This window comes from Pongo pygmaeus, chromosome 5, assembly GCF_028885625.2.
Source record: "Pongo pygmaeus isolate AG05252 chromosome 5, NHGRI_mPonPyg2-v2.0_pri, whole genome shotgun sequence".
In the NCBI taxonomy this organism is placed as follows: Eukaryota; Metazoa; Chordata; class Mammalia; order Primates; family Hominidae; genus Pongo; species Pongo pygmaeus.
This window is the reverse complement of record NC_072378.2, coordinates 20,675,425-20,701,330: the sequence shown is the minus strand read 5'-3', so window position 1 is coordinate 20,701,330 and position 25,906 is coordinate 20,675,425. Positions and strand designations below refer to the sequence as shown.

The following is a 25,906-nucleotide window of genomic DNA, read 5'->3' as shown; positions in this document are numbered from 1 at the left end:
TATACAAGTAATAACCAGTTAGAGGTCAAAATGAGAGAGAAATCCTCTATGAAAGGCAGAAAAAAAACATTTACAAAGGCAACAAAGAACATAAAACATAAAGGAATAACTATAACAAGATATCTATATCCATCATGTATTAGTCTGTTTGCATGCTGCTGATAAAGACATACCCAAGACTGGGCAATTTACAAAAGAAAGAGGTTTATTGGACTTACAGTTCCATGTGGCTGGGGAGACCTCACAATCACGGCGGAAGGTAAGGAGGAGTAAGTCACATCTTAAATGGATGGTGGCAGGAAAAAAGAGAGCTTGTGCAGGGCAACTCCCGTTTTTTAAAACCATCAGATCTCCTGAGACTCATGCACTATCATGAGAACAGCAGGGGAAAGACCCACCCCCATGACTCAATCATCTCCCATTGGGTTCCTCCCACAACACATGGGAATTATGGGAGTTACAAGATCAGATTTGGGTGGGGACACAGAGCCAGACCATATCACATGTGTTCTGTATCCATGGATTCAACCAACCGTGGGTCAAAAATACTCAGGGGAAAAAAATTGTGTCTGTACTAAACATGTACAGATTTTTTCATTTTCATTATTCCCTAAGGAATACACTAAAACAAGTATTATCTAGCATTTATACTATTAGGGATTACAAGTAATCCAGAGATGATTTAAAGTATACAGGAGAATATGCATAGGTTATGTGCAAGTACTATGCCATTTAATATCAGGCACTTGAGCAATGGCAGATTTTGGTATCTTCGGGGAATCCTGGAACCAATCCCCCACAGATCTGGAATGACATCTGTATATCCAAAGCCTACACTGGGAAAATATTAAGACACTGCTAAAAGACACAGAAGTAGAGCTGAATAAATGTGAAGCCATCATCTATTCTTAAACAGAAGGACTTGACCTCCTAAAACTATCAGTTCTCCCTAAAGTAATTTATTAAAAATTAATTTCCAGCCAGGCGCTGTGGCTCACGCCTATAATCCCAGCACTCTGGGAGGCCAAGGCGGGTGGATCACTTGAGATCAGGAGTTCAAGACCAGTCTGGCCAACATGGTGAAACCCCGTCTCCACTAAAAACACAAAAATTAGCTGGGCATGGTAGCACTTGCCTATAATCCCAGCTACTCAGGAGGCTGAGGCAGGAGAATCACTTGAACCCAGCAGGCAGAGGCTGCAGTGAGCCAAGATCGTGCCATTGCAGTCCAGCCTGGGCAACAGAGTGAAACTCTATCCCAAAAAAAAAATTAATTTCTAATTTACCAATACAAATACCAAGTCAATTTTTCATGGAGTTACACAGATGATATTAAAGTTAATTTGAAAAAATTTGCATGAAAGAATACTCAGAAAAACACTTTAAAAAGAAAAACTGGGCCAGACACGGTAGCTCACGCCTGTAATCCCAGCACTGCGGGAGGCCCAGGCGGGCAGATCACTTGAGGCCAGGAGTTCGAGACCAGCCTGGCCAATATGGTGAAATCCTGTCTCTACTAAAAATACAGAAATTAGCCAGGCATGGTGGCTAATAGTAATCCCAGCTACTCAGGAGGCTGAGGCACATGAATCGCTTGAACCCGGGAGGTGGAGGTTACAGTGAGTCAAGATTGCACCACTGCACTACAGCCTGGGTGACAGAGTGAGATTCTGAAAAAAGAAAGAAAGGAAAGAAAGAGAGAAGAGAGAGAGAGAGAGAGACACACAGACAGAGAGACAGAAAGAAAGAAAGAGAGAGAGGGAAAGAAAGAAAGAAAGAAAGAAAGAAAGAAAGAAAGAAAGAAAGAAAGAAAGAAAGAAAGAAAGAAAGAAAGAAAGAAAGAAAGAAAGAAAGAAAGAAAGAAAGAAAGAAAGAAAGAGAGAGAGAGAGAGAAAGAAAGAAAGAAAGAAAGAAAAAAAGAAAGAAAGAAAGAAAGAAAGAAAGAAAGAAAGGAGAAAGAAAGAAAGAAAGGAGAAAGAAAGAAAGAAAGGAAAGAAAGAAAGAAAAGAAAAAGAAAGAAAAAAAAGAAAAGAAAAGGGAGAGAGAGAAAGAGAGGGAGAGGGAGAAGTAGAGGGAGAGGGAGAGGGAGAGGGAAGGGAAGGGAAGGGAGACAGACTACAAGAAAGGACTAGCCCTAGCAGATGTCAAATTATAATATAAATAAAACTTCCTTTACAAACGGGGTAGATGGAATACAAATAAACAGAACCTGTTTTTTTCTGTTATTTTTCTGTTCTGTGGAGCAGAACAGAAAGCCCAAAATAGACCTACGTAAATTTGGAAATTCGATATGACAAAAATGGCATCCCAAAACACTGGTGTAAAGACTAAATTTTTAGTAAAGAGTGCTAGTGTAAGCACCAGGTGCGGTGGTGTGTGCCCAGAGTCCCAGCTACTAAGGAGGCAGAGGCAGGAGAATCATGTTGGTCCATGATCTCAAGGCTGTAGTAAGCCATTATTGCACCTGTGAACAGCCACTGCAATCCAGCTTGAGCAATATAACAAGACCCCATCACTAAAAAAAATGTTTAGAGATTTAAAAAAAAAAAAAGAGCACTAGAACATTTCTAAAGATAAAAAGAGCTCTAGAACAATTAGGTTACACAAAGAAAAAAGTAGATTCATACTTCACACCGTAGATAAGAATAAACTCCAAAAGGATTGGAGATATGTCACTATGTAAGTGACAAGTACTAGAAAAAAGTAAATGTCTCTTTAGCCTCTTTTTACAGAAAGGTGATAACTTAGCCATGACTCAAAATCCAAAAGAACTTGAAAAAGATTCATAAATTTAATGGGAAAAGAATAAAATATTCTGCACAACAAAGTAAAAGGACAGCTGACAAAAGGGGAGAATATGCCTACGACATATGTCACAGACAAATAGAAAAATTCACACAAATTGAAAGACAATAGATAAACAATAAGAGACATGAATGACTGACAAAAGTATATCTAAATGGCCAAACTATAAAAGATGCTCAAACCCACTCACAATTACAGAAATGAAAAATGAAAACGCTGAAATACCATTTCGTCCCCACTGAATGGTGAAAATTATAAAGAATGACAACAATAAAATTCCATTTGAGGTGTTGCAAGGAAACACTCAATTTTCACACTTGGTGGTAAGGATATAAAGTGTCACAACCCTTTTGGAGGGTAACTAGGCAATATCTATAATTGTACCTACCTTTCAATCCAGCAGTCTGCACTCTAGAAATTCATCCTAAAGATATACCTCCAATAATATAAAAATCAATAAGCAAAAGTTCACTCACTGCCACACAGTTTGGAATTGTGAAATATCAGGCAACCTCAACACCCACACATGGGAAAGTAGTTGAATAAACCACTATTCATGGAAAACTACGCAGCCATAAGAAAGAATGACAAAGATCTCTATCAACTGATGCAGAGTTCCCAGGTTACGTTACAAAAAGTAAAATAGTACCTATAGTATGCTATCATTTAAGTAAAAATCAAAAGGAAATTTAAAAATTTCCATGGATTTCATACAGAGAATTCTGTATATTTATTCTATGACATTATGACCTACAGAATAAATCATCAGAGTCTACACTGACATAAATAATTGAATAAATGGGGAGTAAGAGACCACTCTTCCTTACAGTGAAATTCCAATTAACAAATGTAGAAGGCATGATCAAAATACGAAAAATCACCACTGATTCTGCCTGTTTGTACAAAAAAAATAAATAAATGGAAGGAGAAGTCGGAAGCTAATGGGAGACAGGTGGGCTCAAGATGGAAAGAATGGAGTAATGGGAATGGCAAAAAGGACGAGTGGGCAGTGATCATTCTCTGAGTAAAAGATTTAATATCATTCTGACTTTGAGGGCCATGCTCATATTTCACAAACTGAAAAAATTAAAACCATCCAGGAAGTGGGGAGAATCCACAATGGAATACAAGTGGTAACAAATTAATCTAATTGTATTACAAATTAAAAACAGAATTTGATTTGAGTGGCAAAGGAAAGAACTAATCCAAGTAAACTTGACAAAAAGGACAAAACGTAAATATTATATTTGTGTTAGTAAAATTTCTTTTTCACAGAGACGGGTTAGTAATTCTGAAACCACTGTATATGATTAATAGGACTGAACAAACAATGTAAATATATTGTAGACTATGAGACTTTCTGTTTTTCACTATTAAAGAGCAGAGTTACTTATAAGAAAAGGGAGATGCTAGAATGAAATCCTATCCAGTTGAAGTAAAATTAAAGGGAATAGTACAACCTCATGTTTTTTTAATACATATACAGATAAGCAGAAACAGTTATAGGTGTTTGTGTAAATACATACATTTCCTAAGTCTTAGTAGATATAAGTCTACTAAGAGTGCCTGGAAGCAATGACATCCTAGTAGCAATGAGCATATCTAGTGCCCAGATTGTGGTTTCTTTACACGGTTCACCAGTGAAAGGAACCAGGGCTTCTTGAAGAAATGACTCAAACCAGGACTTGAGGCAAGGAAAGTACACGATAAGCCGGAACTAACTTATGGTGGTGCCAGGAAATAAGGAAGTGCTCAAAACAGAAGCATATTAAAAGGATACAGGAGCACTCGGTAACAGTGTGAATGGAGTTAATACTGTTGAACTCTGCACTTAAAAATGGTTAAGATGGGTTGAGGGAAAGTCAAGCCTTGTACCATTCTCATTAGTATAAGCTGAGTTCCATAGCTTGTCATTAAAATCCTCACTCAATAAGAAAACAAACAACAACAAAAAGATAAAGGAGACAACCTGAAGACACTTCCATTGGCCAAGTCCAGAACAATATGGGTGATAATGATAGTTATGGATTATGTCTCAAAAAATAAAGAACCATGAAGCTACACTGATATAAATAATTGAATACATAAATAAACGAGAGAAAAGAGACTTATTCTGTAACTCTTCTTTACACTCAAAAATTCAAATTAATAAGTGGAGAAGACATGATGGAAAGAGAAAAATCACCACTTGATAATACAATTGTATTGATTGTTACACATAAGAATAACCAAGGGATGCTAAAATTATAATGGTGAGAGCATGATGAGAAATAGGATATGTAATAGGATATGATGAGAAATAGGATATGAAATAGCTAAGACAGTAAGTTTACAGTGGAGAAAACTGACAGCTACCACCTTAAATAAAGTTTACACCTGGTTACTAGATGTTAAAGTTAACTGGTACAGAAATATATCAACAGCCTGAATCTTCTCGGTATGACACACTGATATTTGTCAATCTCAAGTGCAACATCCACCACTCCTATGTTCTTGATAAAATGCACAGCACCTGAATCTAACCATGAGGAAATATCAACAAAATGCAAACTGACCAATGTTCTATGACACAACTGACAAGTATTCTTCAACAGCATCAAGGTCATAAAAGAAGAAGAAAAAATGAGCATCTGTTCCAGATTGGAGGTGATAGTGAATGACAACTAAATGCAGTGGAGAATCCTAAATTGGATCCTGAAACAGAAAAAAGACTAAACGTGAATTAAGTCTGTATCAGTATTAATTCTCCGGTTTGATCATTGCATCATGGCTATGTAAAATATTAAAACATTAAAGGAAACTGGGTGAAAGGTCCATGGGAAGTCTTTGCACTATTTTTGTAACTTTTCAGTAATTATGTTATTATTTCAAGACGCAAGTTAAAAACTGTTTACATACTCTACATAGTCAACAACTAAAGTTTCCAGTCAAAACATGTTTATAAGCTGGCGCAGTAGCACATGCCTGTAGTCCCAGCTACTCAGGAAGCTGAGGCAGAAAGATGGCTTTAGCCCAGAATTTCAAGGCTGCAATATGCTATGGCTGCACCTGTAAATAGCCACTCCACTCCAGCTTCGGCAACAGAGCGAGACTCCATCTCCAAAAATATAAATAAATACTTTTAAAAACATTCTTCTAAGCAGTATTTATAATGCCAGTTATTACCAAAAAAGTCAAGAGGTGACTGATTAATAAAATTTCATGTACATAAATTGGAACACTAAAAATCCATAAATAAGAGAACAAACAAATATTCCATGAATCTATAAAGAATGAGGAACCTTTTTATATATCCATATGGAATTATTCTAGGATACACAATTGGAGGAAGGAAGGAAGGCAGGGAGGGAAGAAAGAGGGAGGGAAAAACACAAAGAGAGGAGAGAGAAGAAGTGAAAGAGAGACAAAGGAGAAAGGGAGGAAAGATATTTACATAGTCATTTGTATATACTATGGTAAAGGGCATAAGGTGGCTAACACCAGAGCTGTAATGAAGTTTCCATTGCACACCCTTTTGTTTTAAAATTTTAGCCATGAAAATCACATACACCAAAAAAGTAAAATAATATGGTAAAATATTAGCATTTGTTAAATCTAGATAATGAGTATACAAAAATTCAGTGTACTATTTTTACAATTTTGCTATTAGTCTAAAATGATTTAAAATTTACCCCAAAAAAGTACACACAGGAAAGAAATTGTTCCTCTACACATGGTCCCCAAAACCCAGGCAGCCACCTTATGAAAGTAACTTTAACTTCACTGAAGACCAAGCCATCACATTGAACGTGGCAAAAGAGAAAAAATAAGGAAAAAATACCAAGTACTTAGTGCCTATGGTCTTTGATAATATCTTCGAGCAACTGAATTAATAAAGTCGGAGCTGCCCTTCCTCAAGATTTGTTACCTCAGATAGCAAAGTTTGCTTATTGTTGAGGGAAGGGGGTGTAAAATAAGATACAGAGACCCAGGATGAGTATAGACTTGAAAAAGACCCAAGATTTTAAAAACTGAAGTACATTTGTACCCATTCGGGTATCACTATCAACAAAGAAGCATTACCACACTTCCCTCACTGTATTCTAATTATCTGGCTAAGACTCTGCCCTTGTTGCTAAATTGTCATCTCCTAAGAGCAGTGACTGTGTCATTAATCTTCGAATTGCCAAAGCCTGTAACACATAGTAGGCATTCAAGAAATATTTGTCAAATTAATGAACATTGAATCTTTAATGTATCACATAAAAATGGCTGGCCAGATGTGGTGCAAACATCATTTACTTTGGAAAATCCTTAAGACTGCCATTCAGGACTAGTATATTTATTTCAAGGGCAGTGAAAACTGAATCAAATGCAATGGATATTTGCTGCCAAATGGAAGAGACATACCATACATATTTAACACAGTGGCCAGAGAACATAAACATTTGTTTTAGATAAAAGTTCCAAATCTATTATAGTAAAGAAGGTTCAGTTAGTTAATGTCTGAAATTTTTCTCTTTTGACCAGCCCTGAAATGGAAAGATGAGGCAAATGGTGCATGCTGTTCCAGTGGTAAGATGATACTAGAAGAGCTTAATATTAATTAAAGAAAGAACTAGTTAAATCTTTAAACAGTGGCAAACAGAATCCAGACACTTCAAAAATGTCATCAGAGCATGGCTTCACATATTTTGAAACAGTTCAATAAAAGGTAATGTCATCATAATCACTAAATAAGTCAAAAAAAAAAAAAGGATTCTTTGGAATGCAGGGGTGGTAGATCAGCCCTCAAGTTGCTTCTCAGCTGGGCAAATCTATGTAAGTAGATTCCAGGATCAGCTGCTGTAAAATGTATTACTATATGTCCATAAAGAAGAATACCTAAGACGGCATAAGATTTGTTATAACACTTTTTGTATTATAAATAATCATGCAATAAATAACTTTATGTTCCTATCCTAGCAAACAGGTATTTAATGTCTGTAGGAGAGGGTCATAAAACACAGGATTGCTAAATCAAGGGGGGGCAGATATATTTTTAATTTTTATACCTATCAAAAAACAACTTCCACAGAAGATTATAGCAATTCAAACTTCTACCAGAAATGTATCAGAGTAAACAACAGTTCCCCATACTCTCAGGAGCACTGGGCCTATAGGGAAAAAAAATAAAAAATAAAAATCTAGTGGGCAAAAACCAATATCTCACTTAGTCTGTATTTCCCTGAGCACTGGTAAGAACGAAAATCTTTCCATTTTTATTTGCACATCCTCTTTCATAAATTGCCTGTTTATGCCCTTTGGATATTTTCTAATTATGTTGTCTAATGTAAGGAGCTCTTTAATAGTATTTATTTAAACTTATAAACATAATGTCATATATACCTTCACATCCATATTCTCCTGTTTTTCTTTTATCTTGTTTTGTGTGCTTCAGGCCATACAGAAATTGTAATCAGTAAGTGGTTAAATCCAAATCTTTTTGGATATAACACTAATTGGAGGGTGCAACTGCCATTAAGTGGGCCGAAGTCAGAGGTGCTAGATGTCTTCCGCTACAAAGATCTATGCTGTACAGAGAATTCCACACGACCTGCATGAGTTCTGAAAGCCCCACTTAACATACATATAAAAAAATATTTATAATATCTCCTTAGAACCTATCTCCATTTTACATATAGTAGCTCCTGGAATAACATTGTTTCATTCAACAGTTTCTTTATAACATTGCTTAGAAAAAAAAAAACTCATCTCTCTATACATCGTTTCAATTAAAGTTATAGTTTCCAAGAACTTATCACTGACATCAAGTGAGGACTTATTTTAAGTATTTCTTGTACAGTTTCAGGAATCCAACCTCTGTGAAAATGGAAGGAAGAACATACTTTGTGTCACTAAGAACTTTAGCAACAGTCATCATCCATTCTGGAAAGCTGTATCACTAGATCACCAATGCTGTTCTTGGCATTTAAGCTGTTAAGGCTACACACATATCAGACTGCATTCATTACTCTCACTGTCACTGTAATTCTGTATACAGGCCATTTCATTAGGTCTTCTAGTATATTTGTGCCCAAGCATTTGTATTTTGAAATATGTATTGCATTAACAATTTTTTCTTCTTTTCTTATATTAATTACATTCAGAGCACTGTGCTAATTGATTTGTTCATTATGTGTGTGCGTAGATTATATTATTCAAGATTTTCACTTCAGTATAATAAAGGGTACGTTGCAAAACACTTTTTATATAAGAGGATTACTGGGTCTGATAAGTTTTCAAGACACTGCCCCAGGTCTATGGGAGAGCTAAGACTCTCCACATTCTAGGTCCTGGACTCTTCTCTCCATCACAAGGAACATAGATAAGATCACTCCCCCAACCCCATCTATACAGCACAACTTCTGCCCAAGACCCAGAGTCTCAGCTGCATATGTGCTCCCCTCTAACACCAGGTACAAAGGCTCTCACGGTTGTTCAAAGTTATTTAGGCAGTGTGACAATAAGGGGATCGAAAATACATACTCAGGCCACCATCTGCCCTGGATCACTCTGAGTTTTAAGTTCTAATTATGCTGTATACCCCTCAAGCCACCCATTACCGATTACCAAGTTGGTATATTGCAAATTTCTCAATATACAAGTATCTGAAATGACAAGTAAGAAAAAGCTTGCAGCCAAGATAGAAGAGAATTTTTTAAAGTTTCTTAGAATTTGCTCAATGAATACACTGCAGTTCTATTCTCTATTTTTTAAAATTACCTTTTAAAAAATGTACTTGATCAATGACATCAAATCCTTTGTTATTAAATTAAAATAGTAAAAGCATCAAAAGAGTTAATCAATGTTTCAACCATGGATGACTGAAATACTACAAAATATGTTGACTCAAATCATTTTCTCATTTGAAGTAAAACAAGTCTTTTCCTTCAGTAACTATCATAAAATATTGACAGGTACTTAAGGAAAGCACCAAATTAAACTTTTTAGTTTTGCCATAAACTTGCTTATCTGATTCCTCTTGTAATGGAAAAGAAATTTATGAGCTGGAAAGCAAATTGTTGGTTGGCACAAAGGATGAGCTGTTGGCTTCTAAAACATATTGTTAAAGAGATCCTTGACATCCATTTTAATTTGTATTTTTCCCAAAACAGTTTCTATCATGTGATTCTGTCAGTTTCTTTCTTAATGTATCTACAATGAGCGCGTGAGCACACACGCACACAAAGAAACAGTAAAGAATGGGTCAGGAGAACCTAATTATATCTGGGTAGTTCCCGACAGTTTCTGTGTACAGAAACACAAAAAAGACACTGCTGCAGAATGTGTAGGTTGTATCCTGGAATGAGAATTTAATAGCCTTAACGTCCCTCTGATAATATCCAACAGTGCCAACCTACAAAAAATCTCCAGCAAGTTTTGTAAGACTCTTCCCATTGGTTAGATTTTCACTGGTTACATCAAATTCTCCATTGTTTTTCAAGTGAATTCTAAAACATTAAATTTCCATCTTAGTGAGAGGTGGTATTTTTCAGCTGTACCTAAATTTTTTTAGAATTAAACAAAATATTATTTTCTAAACATTTAATTATAAAATGAATTTAACTGTCCTTCAACCTGTTTTCCAATTGGTTGGGACCCTCCATGATAATCATCATAAACTCCACTTTTGTTTTATGTCTAAATTATTTTAAAATATCTAGGTTTTAAATCAGGCTTATGATTATTATATCACAGAAATGAATCTCAGAACAATGAAAAACATATTTTCCTTATAGATTCCATTTCAAATATGGTCATTGCAGGTCTTAAGAGCAGAAAATATGTGCAAGTCCCATTTTTTAAAAAATATGTGTGTCCAACAACTGAGCCATGAACTTCTCCTATGTATTCTGCTATTCCTTCATCAGAGACCACTCGGAGTAAGGAAAAAGAGGAAAAGTTCTTACATGTCAACTATGTCATTTCTTAAATGTTCTGAATAAAGATAAGAGGAGAAAAGAGGATCATTTGTTCACAAGTATGTTGAGGACCTCCTCCAATACAATGGCCCTGATAAATGATAGAAAGGTAAATAAAATGTGTATCTTGTCCCAAAGTTTATACCCTATAGCAGAGATATCAAGCCAATGAACATTATCCCCATCTCCCTTACTAACAGAATGCCAATTCTGTTGGGAGCAACAATGTGTGCAGTATAAAAACAAAATAAAATAAAAAAAAAACACTACATTTCCCAGCCTCTCTTACAAATAGAGGTAGTACTGTGATATGACTACATACAATGAGATGCAAGCACGGGTTTTGAGTGGGACTTCCTATAAAGCTCCTTTAAAGAAAGGACAGACTCAGCTGGCACATCCAGTTCGGTACTTCCACCTTTTTTGTCGGGGAAAGTGCATGTGATGGCCAGAGAGCAATAACCATTTGACACCAAAAGGGAAAGACCTTTAAAACAACCGACTTCAATCCTCACACCCTTAAACTGGTAAACCAAAGCCAGCAATTTCCTAACTGTGGACTTTGCAATATGTACGAAAAATAAATCCCCTAAGTCATGTAAGCCTCTACTTCTTAGGTTTTCTATGACATGCAGATGACCTCAAGTTCAAAGTCTTAAAATCTAATAAGAAAGAGACACAGAAAAAGTTCTATGAAAAGCCAGAGGAAGACATTAGATCTGACAGACGCAGAAGGTGGAAGGGATGGGAAAGATAAACATACAAAGGAAACATACATATGAGTTGGTTCATTCATTTGTTCAACTATCACTGTCAATCACTGTATAAGATGCTGGGATACAGATAAAAGATATAGTGGCTGTCCCTAAGGAAGTCTGAAAATGGGTGCAGACAGATAAAGAAATGACAGAGTTATTAATATGGGGCAGCCACACACAGTGGTGCTGCACTGTGTCTCTGCACTCTTTCTAACACCCACAAAAGTCCCATCCTTTCATCAAAGGTACAGTAGGGACCAGCCTCAGCCTTAGAGCTACAAAAACAGTAAAATATGTCAACATAGGGCACTTTGAGTAAGATTTAGATCCCCAGCTGTTAGGTAAAAGTAAGTTGCATATTACCTGCCACTCCTATCCAATTTTCCAGGATCATAGCAATCTATGCCTTAATATAGTCTACAATCTAAATAATTTCATTAATGTGGCCCAGAGAACGACACCTAAGTGTAACCATAAGTAAGAAATAAAAAGGGTTAATATTTAATACTTTGGTAGCATGTCCTATGGGTTTAAAAAAAAGTCTTTTTTATTTCACTTATTATCAGTTATTAAACAATACTACTGACTAAAAATTATGAAAGATTATGTTTGTCACTCTTAGAGCAAACAATAAGGGAAGAAAAAAACAAGAGCCTTTTTTTCTCTGCTGTTATATAAACACACACACCAAGAATAAGTAGAATGTCTTTCAAACCAAAACAATAGGAAATCACCCTTGGCTGAAAGAACAGACTTAGATCATGTTGATTTTTTCTTTAATCCTGCTAAAGCAAGTTTCTGCATGCTTTCTGGAGCCTCCACCTACAGAGTTGTTAGGACAACAGCCAACACATATATTTAATTACGTAAGTATTTCAATACTATCAGCCACCTGTTGCCAGCACATGATACACTGCCCTCTTTCACTCACTCTCTTGCTTTAAATGGCAAAAACAAAGCAACTGTTGATTTAACATTAATCACAAAATATGCAAAATACTATTCTTCAAAAAGATTTTGGATATCTACAAAACTCAGTTTTGCATTTTAAAATGGCCTACCACCTCTGAACTGCTTTTTCTGTTGCTGATTTGCAAATTAAGTTACTAATCTTTTAACTGTAAGTTTACAGTTTCATTTTGTTGGGTTTTTTTTTATGTAAACCAGGAATTAAACACTAAAATAGACTTTCTTTTGTATTTCCAATAAAACTGCTCACTGGCATACATCACAGGATAATATTCTGTCTTTCCTCTCACTCATCTCCACGTTTTTGCAGAGTTAGAAGACAACTTGAAGCCTCTAATAGGAAATGGTCAGAAGCTGCTCTGAACATACATAACTCTCACCCCCTACTTTACAAAAAACTCTTCATCTATGTTTCTAGAAAGCTTGCTCCTCAAATACCATTATCAACTCCAAACAAGCTCATGGGGGAAAAATTACAAAATCCTAGCAACAACAGAAAATAGACTAAACAAAACCGTGACATAAGACTTGAATAAAATGAATTCACATATGATAGATAATAAGACCTAATCCATAAACAAGAATTTATTTAGAGAAATTTGGCCTTCATCAAATCTTTCAATTCAATTCAATGAATAAGTAACTCAATGCTGTTCATCAGGCACTGTTCTAGAGACCAAGGATACCTCAGTCAATAACAGAGATATCACTGTCCTTTTAGATCTTTTTCACTCATCTTACAAAATCTATCAAGTCAACCTTTCCAACATTACTACTTCTTCCCCAACAACAAGCAGTTGATTTTTTTTTTCAATTTTGGTGGTATATGTGGTATATTTTGCTCACTCTCAAATCTGGACAATTTGATACTCAAATGTAAGACAAGTGTTCTGATATTAATGCAATTATATTACTTATACAACTTACAATGTACTTAACATAAATATATTAACGATGACTTGATGCAATGACAGCAGAACGATACTAAACCCTTTCCTCAAAAAGAGGAAAAATCAGCTCAACCTAATTATACAAACATGTATTGAGTAATTATAATTGTGTGCCAAACTCAAGGCCAAACACTAACCAGGTTTTTATCCACCTTTCCTACTCTCTCACTCAAGACGGGATGCTTTAACTAATCTAATGGCCACAGCCCTGGCTGGCCCAGAGCTCATTTAGGATAGTGAGGAGCACAAGATCCTGCCAGCATGACCAGGTGACTACTCCAAGAAGGGAGAAGTATTCTTACTCCTTTTAGTACTTCCCTCAGGAATACAGTATTAGAAATTAGAAATTAGGAAGTTAGAATGTCCTTTTCCCTTTTTACAAATACACAGCCTGTATCTGTCAAGGGATTCTCTACAACCTTGGGAGAACATTCTTACAACTGTTGACAAATGGTCTTTGTCTATTAATGATATCTGTTTCCCAGGACAAGGAAAATCATTACACAGTAGAGTCAGAGCATCAAACGCTTCATAAAAAGAATTTTCTGAGGTCAGTATCCTAACCTCAAAACTCACAATCTAGTAGCAAGCCAAATATGTAAACAAATAATAAAATATACTACGCAACAACAGATGTTAATATGGGATAAAGAACTAGCATGGAACAGACCTTGGAGCTAAGAGGTGAGGTGAGGCTTAGAAGAGCGATGACCCCACAGGTGTTATCTCTGACATGAATTTCAAAGATCAACTATTCAGCCAGGTGGGATTAATGTGGGGTGGGTGGAGGTGAGGGCATGCATTTGGAGGAAAGAGAGAAGACAGTCCAAGGAAGGGAAGAACATATGCAAATACATTATGTGCTCGGGAAATTTTCTAATGTCAGGGAGGAAGTAAAATTCTATAGCCCATTGGCAAGAAAAGAGGTAGGAGAGGGGGACATTGAACAAATTTTTTTTAAAAACACTTGTTACACTAAAAAATGATAATGCAGTTTCCTGATGACCACAATCAAAGAAGATGGGCAATACTAATGGAAATGCTAGCTGGAGAAAAGGTGAGGTAGATAAGGAGGAGGCCCTGACATGATGATTTGAGGTGTCCATGGTCAAGGTCATCCAAATGGCAAAGTCAAGGAAACAGTTGGATATACAAGGCTGGAGCCTGTAAGGAGACATAAAGATCAAAGACAAAGATTTGGGAGAAATCTGCATACAGACAATATCTAAACAGTGGAAGTAGATGAGAAATGGTAGGAAAATGTAAATTCATATTAAGCATAGCACTGTTGGGAGACAAAAAATCTTATTAGACAATACCCAACCAACAATACTAATTAATTCAAACAGTCTAATATTTTGAACTAACTTTCCATGTAAAAGGATACTTTTTGGTGGGCAAGGATAGCTGAAAAAAGGAGATTGTGACTGGTAAAAGCACACAATGATTCACTGAATCTGCCACTAACATTTTAAACAATAAGATGAAACTGATACTAAACTATAGCCATTTCATATAATTAGAAGAGTTAAAATTAAAATATCTAGGTTTAACAAAAAATCAACAAACTATAGTATTATTTAAAGTATAACTCAAATAACTTGCATTATCTAACTTATTTCTCACAAAAGGCCAAATCAAAACCCTGTGATTTTTTACCTTCTAGTGACAAAATTTTTTTAATTAAAAATTAATTTTGGAAGTCAGGGAAGGTGGCTCATGCCTGTAATCCCCAACACTTTGGGAGGCCAAGGCAGGAGGATCACTTGATTGAGGTCAGGAGTTCAAGACCAGCCTGAACAACATGGCAAGACCCCCTCTCTACTAAAAAAAAATAATAATAATAACAGACTGGCTGGGTGTGGTGGTGTATGCCTGTAGTCCCAGCTACTCACGAGGCTGAGATGGTAGAATTGCTTTGGCCCAGGAGGATGAGGCTACAATAAGCCGTGATCGTGCTACTGCTCTCCGGCCTGGGCAACAGAACGAGACCCGGTCTCAAAAAGTAAATAAAAGTAACTTTCAGAAGTTTAGTTAAAAAAAAAAAATTACTAGTGAATGTGGTTAACAAGAGAAATGGAAAGGGGTTTTTTAATTCTTTTAAACTGGATAATTACTAACTGAAAGGGTAACCACTTCTCTATTCTTATGAAGTCAGCTCTTTTGAAAGCAATCTACTTTACAAGTTCAAGTTGAAATAATATTCTGGTACCTCCCCCAACTTCAATTTATGAAGAAAAAGAACTCAAAAATAAATCTACATAAAATAAACAATATTTTCATAATAGGAATAACAATCCAATAATTTATGTTTTGCTCAACAGAATAGCATGGAAGGTGCTTTCCTATAGTGAAAAGATGTTATACAAAGCAGATATCCTCTGTCTCAAACACACATTTTTTGTCTTTATCCAGTTCTGCCTTTATTTTCAATTGTTGTTTCAAGTAATTACATTCAGATACCTAAGCCATCCCTTCAACATTACCATTTATTTCTACAGGCAAAGGCAGTTAAAAACAAGTGACTCCTGTCTATCCACTATCAGTATGGCTAAACCACAGTGCCCATTTGGGTTAATAATGCACAAGGTCAAATAGAGGTTGACAGTCCATGATCAAAGCAAGCTGGCTATTCTTTCCGTCATTTATATAGGACACACAAGATGTGTTTATTTTCACCAGCCTCTGAATGACCTCCTGTAGGTGGCATGGAAAAGATCCCACACTTCTATAAAGCATTAACCAAAGGAGTTTTCTGATTTGATACTATCATTAAGAGCAAATTTTATTTTTTGAAACTTTTGATCTTTTTCATTTACTCAAGAACCCCCCAAGTTAAAGGCCATATTGTCTAAATCAAAATGGTCTAATGGATAAAACAAAGCCAGGGCAACTGACAAATGCTCAAGAGGAACTAGTATGCATCCAGCAGGCTGCCATCATAACACAAGGGGCTTCCTAGTGATTCTTTCTAAATTAGTCAGGGCAATAACATTTCAGATTTCTAAGGTGAAAAGGCAACCAAAAAGTCACTCTTATCTCTATTTTTGCTACTTAAAATTCTTACTGTTTTATCAGTCTGAATATCAATAATACAAACACTGTAAAACCTTGAAAAAAGTATTAAGCCCCAAAACAAACGACAAAATAATTCAGTCCGTAACTGTCATGTCACAAATTCACAATTTCTGGATCTTAATCAATGAGACTGTATTAATCACATGAAAGACAGTAAATCCCTTAGAGTCATGTTTCTTTACTCCTGTCAAAACAAGGTGATCTTTTGTGTGGTGGCTCAAGAGAAACAAAATGATGTGATGCATAATTTAAAACAGCTATTTAACACCAAGAAGTACTGGAAGGAAAACAAAAGCAGATGATCAAGAGATGATGACACACAGGAATGAGTAGCAAAGTGAAGCAATCATTGGTAAAGAGTCCAGATTAGAAAAAGACAGGTCCCACACCACTGCTGTAAATCTTTACATTGGGTTATTAAGGATTGGGTGCAACAGAAGGAGAAGCAACATCTTATCAGGCTCTCTTTGAATCTAAGCTTTACCTCACTCTCATGGAAAACCAAAATGCATGCAAGAGAGGACAGCAAAGGGAAAGGATGGAGCTGGAGGATGAGAAAAGGCACATGTGTAGCACGACTTAACATTTAACAATGTTACACTACTCATCTTTGTCGTTTTCTGTTAGGCAATGGTGACAAATGGGAAAATATCTAAATAAAGCAAAATGCTTGACAAGAGTAATCCATCACTAAGATTTCATATGTATAAATGTCACCTCAATCTGATATTTTCCCAATGTTAACTGTTATTGTACCTTTTACAGGATTGTATTTATTCTGGAAAGAAATCAAATGTTAGTTTAAGTGTTATCTTAATAAGAATTAGTTGTGATGATCAAAAGTCTTCAAGGCCATTAAAAATACTTAATCATATATAATATCTTTTTAAATTTTCTTTCAATCAAGCAGAATAGTACATTAAAGGAACCTGTGCTTGCTACCACTAGCTTTGTAGTGTTTAAATGGCAAACTTTTCTTGTGTCATTTCTACTTAATCATTCAAACAGCATATCATTACTTTGAACCATATTCATAACACATATATAACAAAACCCATTGACACAAGTTATATTTGAGTTTTTAAACTTTTAGAAATACTCTAGAACTATGTCCATTAATTACATTATAAAGTTGATAATCACAGAAACTATATTCTCTAGGTTCAGTACATAGCGGGTATCAGTAGCACTAAAGTATCTTTGTATCTTGTTTACCTTTCTATAGAGAAAAAATACATAATTTGGGACAATCACAGGCTTCTCATTTAAAAAAAAAAAAGCATTCTCTGAAAATGAACAGCATCTGGTAAATACCATTCTCTGCTTTAGTTTAATTCGTCCTTCTTCTGCCCCTAAACGTGACCCTAACTCCCCTCTTCCATCCTCCCCTCCCTTGCCTCTTGCCATCGCTCAGGTAAGAACTCCTCTGCTCCTTCCACCATTTTGAATTAAGGATGCCATCACATTCAACTATCAACTCTATGCAAACAATATTAAATTTGTATTTCTAGTGTTGACCTCTTTGATATCTGCCTCAATTCTGCAACCACTTACTTGACATCTTTATCTAGGAAGCACAGTAATAAAATGGTTAAATGCACAGACTCTAGTCAGACTGCCTCGGTTAAAATCCCACCTCTACCATTTATGAACTGAACAGCCTTAGAGACCTTCATCTGTAAAACAGATGCTGCTTCACCTATAAAACAGGAATACAAATGGAATCCACAACTCATTGTAGGCTACAAGAATTAAGCTAGATAATATCTAATTCATCTAAAGCACTTAGAACACTGCCTGTCACATAGAAGACACTCAATAAAGCTCAAGTATATTCATTATCTTATTAAAATATTTATCTGTAACTTCAAATATAGCACATTCAAAACCAAAATATGTCATCTCTTAATAACTCCCTTCCTAGAATTCCTCACCTCATTCTAGCCAGAGACCTTAGAGTCATCTTGGACAACGTGGAATGTGTAAAGCAGCGGTCCCCCCAACGTTTTTGGCACCAAGAACCGGCTTCATGGAAGACAATTTTTCCACAGAGCAGGGGTGGGAGGTATGGTTTTGGGGTGAAACTGTTCCACCTCAGGTCACCAAGCATTAGTTTAGATTCTTATAAGGAGCGCACAACCTAGATCCCTCACATGTACAGTTCACAATAGGATTTGTGCTCCTATAAGAATCGAATGCTGCTGCTGATCTAATAGCAGGCAGACCTCAGGCAGTAATGCTTGCTCGCCTACCACTCACTTCCTGCTGTGCAGCCAGTTCCTAACAGGCCATAGACGAGTACAGGTCTACAGCCCAGGGGCTGGAGACCCCTGATGTAAAGAATTCTTCCACCTCAAGTCAATGTATTCCTTCCAATTCTGAACACCTCCACTTTAGATGAGATCCTCTGTACCTGGACTACAATCACTCTGTCCTCACTGGACTCCTGATCTATACTCTTCCTTACACACAACCATCCTTCACATTGCTACCACAGCTAAGTCCCTGATCAAGGCAGCAAAAACCGAAAATGAAAAATTTTTAAAGTTTACCATTTACAGTAGTATAAAAATATAAAGTACATACTGTGCAGGCAAAAGAAGAAAGAATAAGTTTATTTTCTTAACGCACTGGAATATTTCAATATCTACATTGGGAGAAAAAAGTCTAAAAGATGCACAAGAGCTATAGAAAGAAAAGAATCAATCCTTAAAAAGTCAGGATAAAAGAGTTGGATAACTCAAAATTGTGAAGATTCAATTCTCCCCAAAATCATCTGAAAATTAAATGTAATCACAAACACACAACAGTATTCCTTGTTGAACTTAAAAACGGATACACTCTTAAAGAAGAACAAAAAGGTACTAGCACTACCAAATAGGTAGCCTTAATGTAACTCTGTACTACTTATGACTACGTAGAACAAGAACCAGAATAAAGAAATAGATAAAAGGAATGAAATAGAGGACCCAGAACAGACTCAAACATCTACGGACACTCAACATATGAGAGGGTGGGTAATGCACAGATAAAAGAAGAAAGAATAGAACTTAAATAAATAAATGATACTGAAACAATTGGTTATCTACAGAGAAAAACATAAAATAAAATTGGACCCCTTCTGATACCATAACAAAAAATAATAACAGTCAACTCTAGATGAATTATAGACCTAAATGTAAAAGGTAAAACCATGAAACTTTTAGAAGAAAATATAGGAAAATATCTTAATAGCTTCAGAGTAAGAAAAGACTTCTTAAACAATAAGAAAACAGACCAAAAACAATGGATTAATAAATTTTAAACCAGAATTTATCTTCATCAAAAGATACCACAAAAGAAAATGAAAAGATAAGCCACAATTGGGAGAAGATATTTGCAATGTGTATAATATCTAAGGATCAGGATATGTAAGACACATAATATATGGCCACAAATACATGATTAAAATGAAAAAAATAAAAAAATAAAAAAACAGAAAAATAGACAAATGACGTGAGAAGCCATTTTACCAAAAAAGTAAAATCCAAATAGCCAATAGATCTATTTTAAAAAGCTCAAACTCATTAATGATCACAGAAATGCAACAAAGGCCAGGCACAGTGGCTCATGCCTGTAATCCCAGTACTTTGGGAGGCCAAGGCAGGTGGATCACTCAAGGTCAGAAGTTCGAGATCAGCCTGGCCAACACGGTGAAACCACATCTCTACTAAAAATATAAAAAACTGACTAGGCGCGGTGGCTCATGCCTGTAATCCCAACACTTTGGGAGGCCAAGGCGGGTGGATCACTTGAGGTCAGAAGTTCAAGACCAGCCTGGCCAACATGGCGAAACCTCATCTCTACTAAAAATATAAAAAATTGACTAGGCGCAGTGGCTCACGTCTGTAATCCCAGCACTTTGGGAGGCCGAGGCAGGCGGATCATGAGGTCAGGAGATTGAGATCATCCTGGCCAACATGGTGAAACTCCATCTCTACTAAAAACCGAAAAATTAGCTGGGTGTGGTGGCGCACACCTATAATCCCACCTACTCGAGAGGCTGAGGCAGGAGAATCACTTGAACCTGGGAGTTGGCGGTTGTAGTGAGACAAGATCACGCCACTGCACTCCAGGGTGGCAACAGAGTGAGACTCCCTCTCAAAAAAAAAAAAAAAAAAAGTTAGCCGGGCGTGATGGCACACGCCTGTGAGCCCAGGTACCCGGGAGGCTGAGGCAGGAGAATCCTTTGAACACGAGAGGCAGAGGTTGCAGTGAGCCGAGATCCTGCCACTGCACTCCAGCCTGGGCGACAGGGTGAGAGCCTGTCTCAAGAAAAGACAAAAAAGAAATGTAAATTAAAACCAAAACGAAATACCATCATCACCAACAGACTTGCAGAAACTTATGTCTGGCCATATCAAGTGCTGGCAAAAATGAAAAACAACAAATGCACACATCCATTACTGGTGAGAATGCACACTACTACATCCATTCGTGAAAAGAAATTGGCATTACCTAATAAAGTCTGAATGTACACAGATATGTTACCCAGGAATTCAACTCTCAGGTTCATATTCTAGAATAATTCTTACACATGCGCACCGGAAAACATGTTTAAAATATTCATAGCAGGAATGTTCATGAGAGCAAAACACTGGGAAAAATTCAAAACTCTATTAACAATAAAACAAATAAATTGTAGCAAATTCTATGAATGACCAGAGTTATTTACACCCATTAACATGAATAAATCTCAAAGCGTAATACTGAGAAAAAGATGTAAATCTCAGAAGAACACAAACAGTATAAGTTCAACAGATAAAGTTCAAAATACGGCTAAACAAGACAACACACTGTTTAAAGACATACTTAATAGATGATACATTAACTAATAAAAGTAAGGAAATGACTCACAAAAGTCAAGATAAAGGTTACTTCTTGGGAGTTATGATTGAAAACACGGCAGTTTCTATGGTCTTGACAATGTTATACTTCTTACACTGGGTGGCAGATGTTTAAGTGTTTATTATTATTTAAACTGTATGCGTTTTATAAATGCTAATGTATGTTTAATATATTTCACAATAAAACCAATAAAGGGGAAAAAGAATGAGTATAAGAATGAAATTAAGAAGAGAAGAATTTTTAAAAGTCTGGCTGGGAAGGCAAGAAAAAACGTAGGACAATAGCTAACAGGGGTACAGGGGGCCGATTAGACCCAGGTATGTTTAAATACCAATGAAAAGGTTCCAGGGGAGTTGGAGAGGTTGGAAATATGGAATGAGGAAATAATTTCTAGAAGAAGGTTTCTAAGAAGATCCATGGGGATGAGATTCAGAGAAAATGTGAAAAAAGGATACTTCTTCCACGTTAACTTGAGGGAACAAAGCAAGAAGCAAGGACTTAATATGCTCACCTCCCTTCAACAAACTGCAATTCCGTTGAAAGCCAGGTACTATAGCACTTAGAACAGTGCTAATGGGCAGGGAAAAGAGGCAAGGACTGTGTCAGGCAACTTCACAAAGTATGCATTGATTCTCCGAGAAGAACACATAGTTAACACTTAACAAATACTCAAAAATCACCTATTAGCTAACTTCACAAATACTGAAATCACTTATTAGAAAAGTTCCCATTAAAGTATTATTCTTAAGGAGATAGACACACAAAAAACCCTTCAAAAAGCCATCCCCCTGAAACTATTCCAAACAACCGAAAAGACGGGACTTCTTCCTAACTCACTTTACGAGGCCAGCATCATCCTGATACCAAAACCTGGCAGAGATACAACAAAAAAAGAAAACTTCAGGTCAATATCCATGATGAACATCGATGCAAAAATCCTCAATAAAATACTGGCAAACCGAATCCAGCAGCACATCAAAAAGCTTATCCACCACGATCAAGTCGGCTTCACCCCCGGATGCAAGGCTGGTTCAACATACGTAAATCAATAAATATAATTCATCACATAAACAGAACTAAAGACAAAAACCACATGATTTTCTCAATAGATACAGAAAAGGTCTTCAATAAAATTCAACATCCCTTCATGTTAAAAACTCTCAATAAACTAAGTATTGATGGAACAGACTTCAAAATAAGAAGGGCCATTTATGACAAACCCACAGCTCATATCATACTGAATGAGCAAAAGCTGGAAGCATTCCCCTTGAAAACGGATACAAGCCAAGGATGCCCTCTCTCCCCACCCATATTCAACTTAGTATTGGAAGTTCTGGCCAGGGCAATCAGGCAAGAGAAAAAAATAAAGCGTATTCAAATAGAAAGAGAGGAAGTCAAACTCTCTGTTTGCAGATGACATGATCCTATTTCTGGAAAACCCCATCGTCTCAGCCCGAAAACTTAACCTAATAAGCAACTTCAGCAAACTCTCAGGATACAAAATCAATGTGCAAAAATCGCAAGCATTCCTATACACCAACAATAGACAAACTGAGAGCCAAATCATGAATGAACTCCCATTTACAATTGCCACAAAAAGAATAAAATACCTAGGAAAACAGCTAACAAGGGAAGTGAAGGACCTCTTCGAGGAGAACTACAAACCACTGCCCAAGGAAATAAGAGAGGAAACAAACAAATGGTAAAACATTCCATGCTCATGGATAGGAAGAATCAATATCATGAAAATGGCCATACTGCCCAAAGTAATTTATAGATTCAACACTATTCCCATTAAACTACCATTGACATTCTTCATAGAATTAGAAAAAAAAAAAAACTTTAAAATTCATATGAAACCAAAAAAGAGCCCATATAGCCAAGACAACCCTAAGCAAAAAGAACAAAACTGGAGGCATCACGCTACCCAACTTCAAACTATACTACAAGGCTATAGTAACCAAAACTTCACAGGACTGGTGTAAAAACAGACACATAGACCAAGGAAACAGAATAGAGAACTCAGAAATAAGACCGCACGTCTACAACCATCTGATCTTCAACAAACCTGACAAAAACAAGCAATGGGGAGAGGATTCCCTACTTGATAAATGGTGCTGGGAAAACTGGCTAGCCTTGTGCAGAAAATTGAAACTGGACCCCTTCCTTACACCTTATACAAAAATTAACTCAAGATGGATTAAAGACTTAAATGTAAAGCCCAAAACTTCAAAAGCCCTAGAAGAAAACCTAGGCAATACCATTCAGGACATAGGCACTGGCAAAGATTTAATGATGAAAACATCAAAAGCAATTTTGACAAAAGCAAAAATTGACAAATGGAATCTAATTAAACCAAAGAGCTTCTGCACAGCAAAAGAAACTATCATCAGAGTGAAAAGACAACCTATAGAATGGGAGAAAATGTTTGCAATCTATCCACAAGACAAAGGTCTAATATCCAGAATCTATAAGGAATTTAAACAGATTTATAGGAAAAAACCAAACAACCCCATTAAAAAGTGGGCGAAGCACATGGACACTTCTCAAAAGACATTTATGTGGCAAAAAAAATATGAAAAAAAGTTCAACATCACTGATCATTACAGAAATGCAAGCCAAAACCACAATGAGGTACCATCTCACACCCGTCAGAATGGCGATTATTAAAAATCAACAAACTACAGATGCTGGCGAGGCTGTGGAGAAACCGGAACACTTTTACACTGTTGGTGGGAATGTAAATTAATTAAACCATTGTGAAAGGTAGTGTGGCGATTTCTCAAAGACCTAGAACCAGAAATGCCATTTGATCCAGCAATCCCATTACTGGGTATGTCCCCAAAGGAACATAAATCATTCTATTAAAAAGATACATGCACACATATGTTCACTGTAGCACTATTCACAATAGCAAAGACATGGAATCAACCCAAATGCCCGTCAATGACAGACTGGATAAAGAAATTGTGGTGCATACACACCATGGAATACTATGCAGCCATAAAAAGAAATGAGATCACGTCCTTTGCAAGGACACAGATGGAGCTGGAAGCCGTTATCCATAACAAACTAATACAGGAACAGAAAACCAAACACCGCATGTTCTCACTTATAAGTGGGAGCTGAACAATGAGAACACATGGACACAGGGAGGGGAACAACACACAGTTGGGCCTGTTAGGGGGCGGGGGAAGGGAGAGCATCAGGATAAATAGCTAATCCATATACGGCTTAATACCTAGGTGATGGGTTGATAGGTGCAACAAACCACCAAGGCACATGTTTGCCTATGTAACAAACTTGCACATCCTGTACATGTACCCCAGAACTTAAATTTAATTTAAAAATAAAAAATAAAAAAGGATCATTCTGTATCAGACAAATTCAAAACAGTATAATCTTAAAAGTCCAACTCATACTTTTTTAATATAAACTAAATATCTACTATTGACATTTTTAAAAAGCTAATCTTTTGGTATCAATTCTTACTTTGATTATACAAAATAGGAACAAATCAATTTCTACTTACTTAATTGAGTTTCTAAAGTGGTCTTCAGCTGGGTTTTTTACAGTGCAACTGTTCAGGAGCCATAAATCTGCATCGGATGCATTTTCTATTAAAAAAAAATGGACACAAAAAAGAAGTAAGTAGCACATTTAATCATTCAAAAATACCCAGTGGCACTGGGATTGCTGTGGTAGGGGAGAGAAAAACAGTGGAGTCAAATGAACAGGCAATTACAACACAGTAGAAAATTGCTAGAACAAGGAAATATTTGTGAACAATAAATATCAAAATGTATAATCTATGCTATATCTTTTCACTTAAAATGTAATGATGATAAGCACTCTCTTCCTTTGTTTTCAATGCTTGACAGTACTATTTAATAATTTCCACAAACTAAAGTGAAACTTGCCCTAATCTTACCTCTGAGTATCAAATTAATTTCACTTTTGTGGATTATGTGTTAAGCTTTTTCAGGCACAGAGTGCACACTGAATATTCTTCAGCTTGAGAAATTCTTAAAAACATAACTTGTCTGCCTTAAAAATTAATGATTTACCTCAAAGTGGGCCTTTTATTCCTATCACCATTTTGATTAAATATTGTTATATACTATAATAAACTCACTGGCAATGCAACAAATAATCCAAACCCATCATATTTATTATATGAAGTTTTAATACCTAAAGTTGCTACTATTCCACCTGCCTCTTGCATATTTCAGTTGCCTGAAAGGATCTCATATATTAAAATAGGATTACCATAAAGAAAGGAAAACCAAAATTGAAAGAAAACTGCAGCAGCTTCAACAGTATCTGTATAAGAATAGAAGCTAAGATCAAATGACAGGAACTAAGAGAACATACAGATGTCTATGTGTAGATTCTCCACCTAGGAAGGAAGATTCAAATAAGAGCACTAGGTGGGAGGACTGGTAAGCACATCAGAGTTTCTGGTAACTTGGCACACACAAAAAAAAAATTCTACCGGCTGGGCTCAGTGGCTCAC

The 25,906-nt window shown here is 36.2% G+C and overlaps 1 protein-coding gene across 4 annotated transcripts in view; it reads right to left on the bottom strand.

Annotated features, from left to right (window-relative positions):
- The window catches only part of CDKAL1 (CDK5 regulatory subunit associated protein 1 like 1), a 701,044-nt gene that overhangs the window by 563,293 nt on the left and 111,845 nt on the right, over nt 1-25,906 (bottom strand). For all 4 annotated transcript variants that reach the window (XM_054490535.2, XM_063665866.1, XM_063665867.1 and 1 more), the window contains exon 5: nt 24,923-25,007. In XM_054490535.2, coding sequence (XP_054346510.1) covers nt 24,923-25,007 — 85 coding nt within the window. The remainder of the gene's footprint in view (nt 1-24,922; nt 25,008-25,906) is intronic.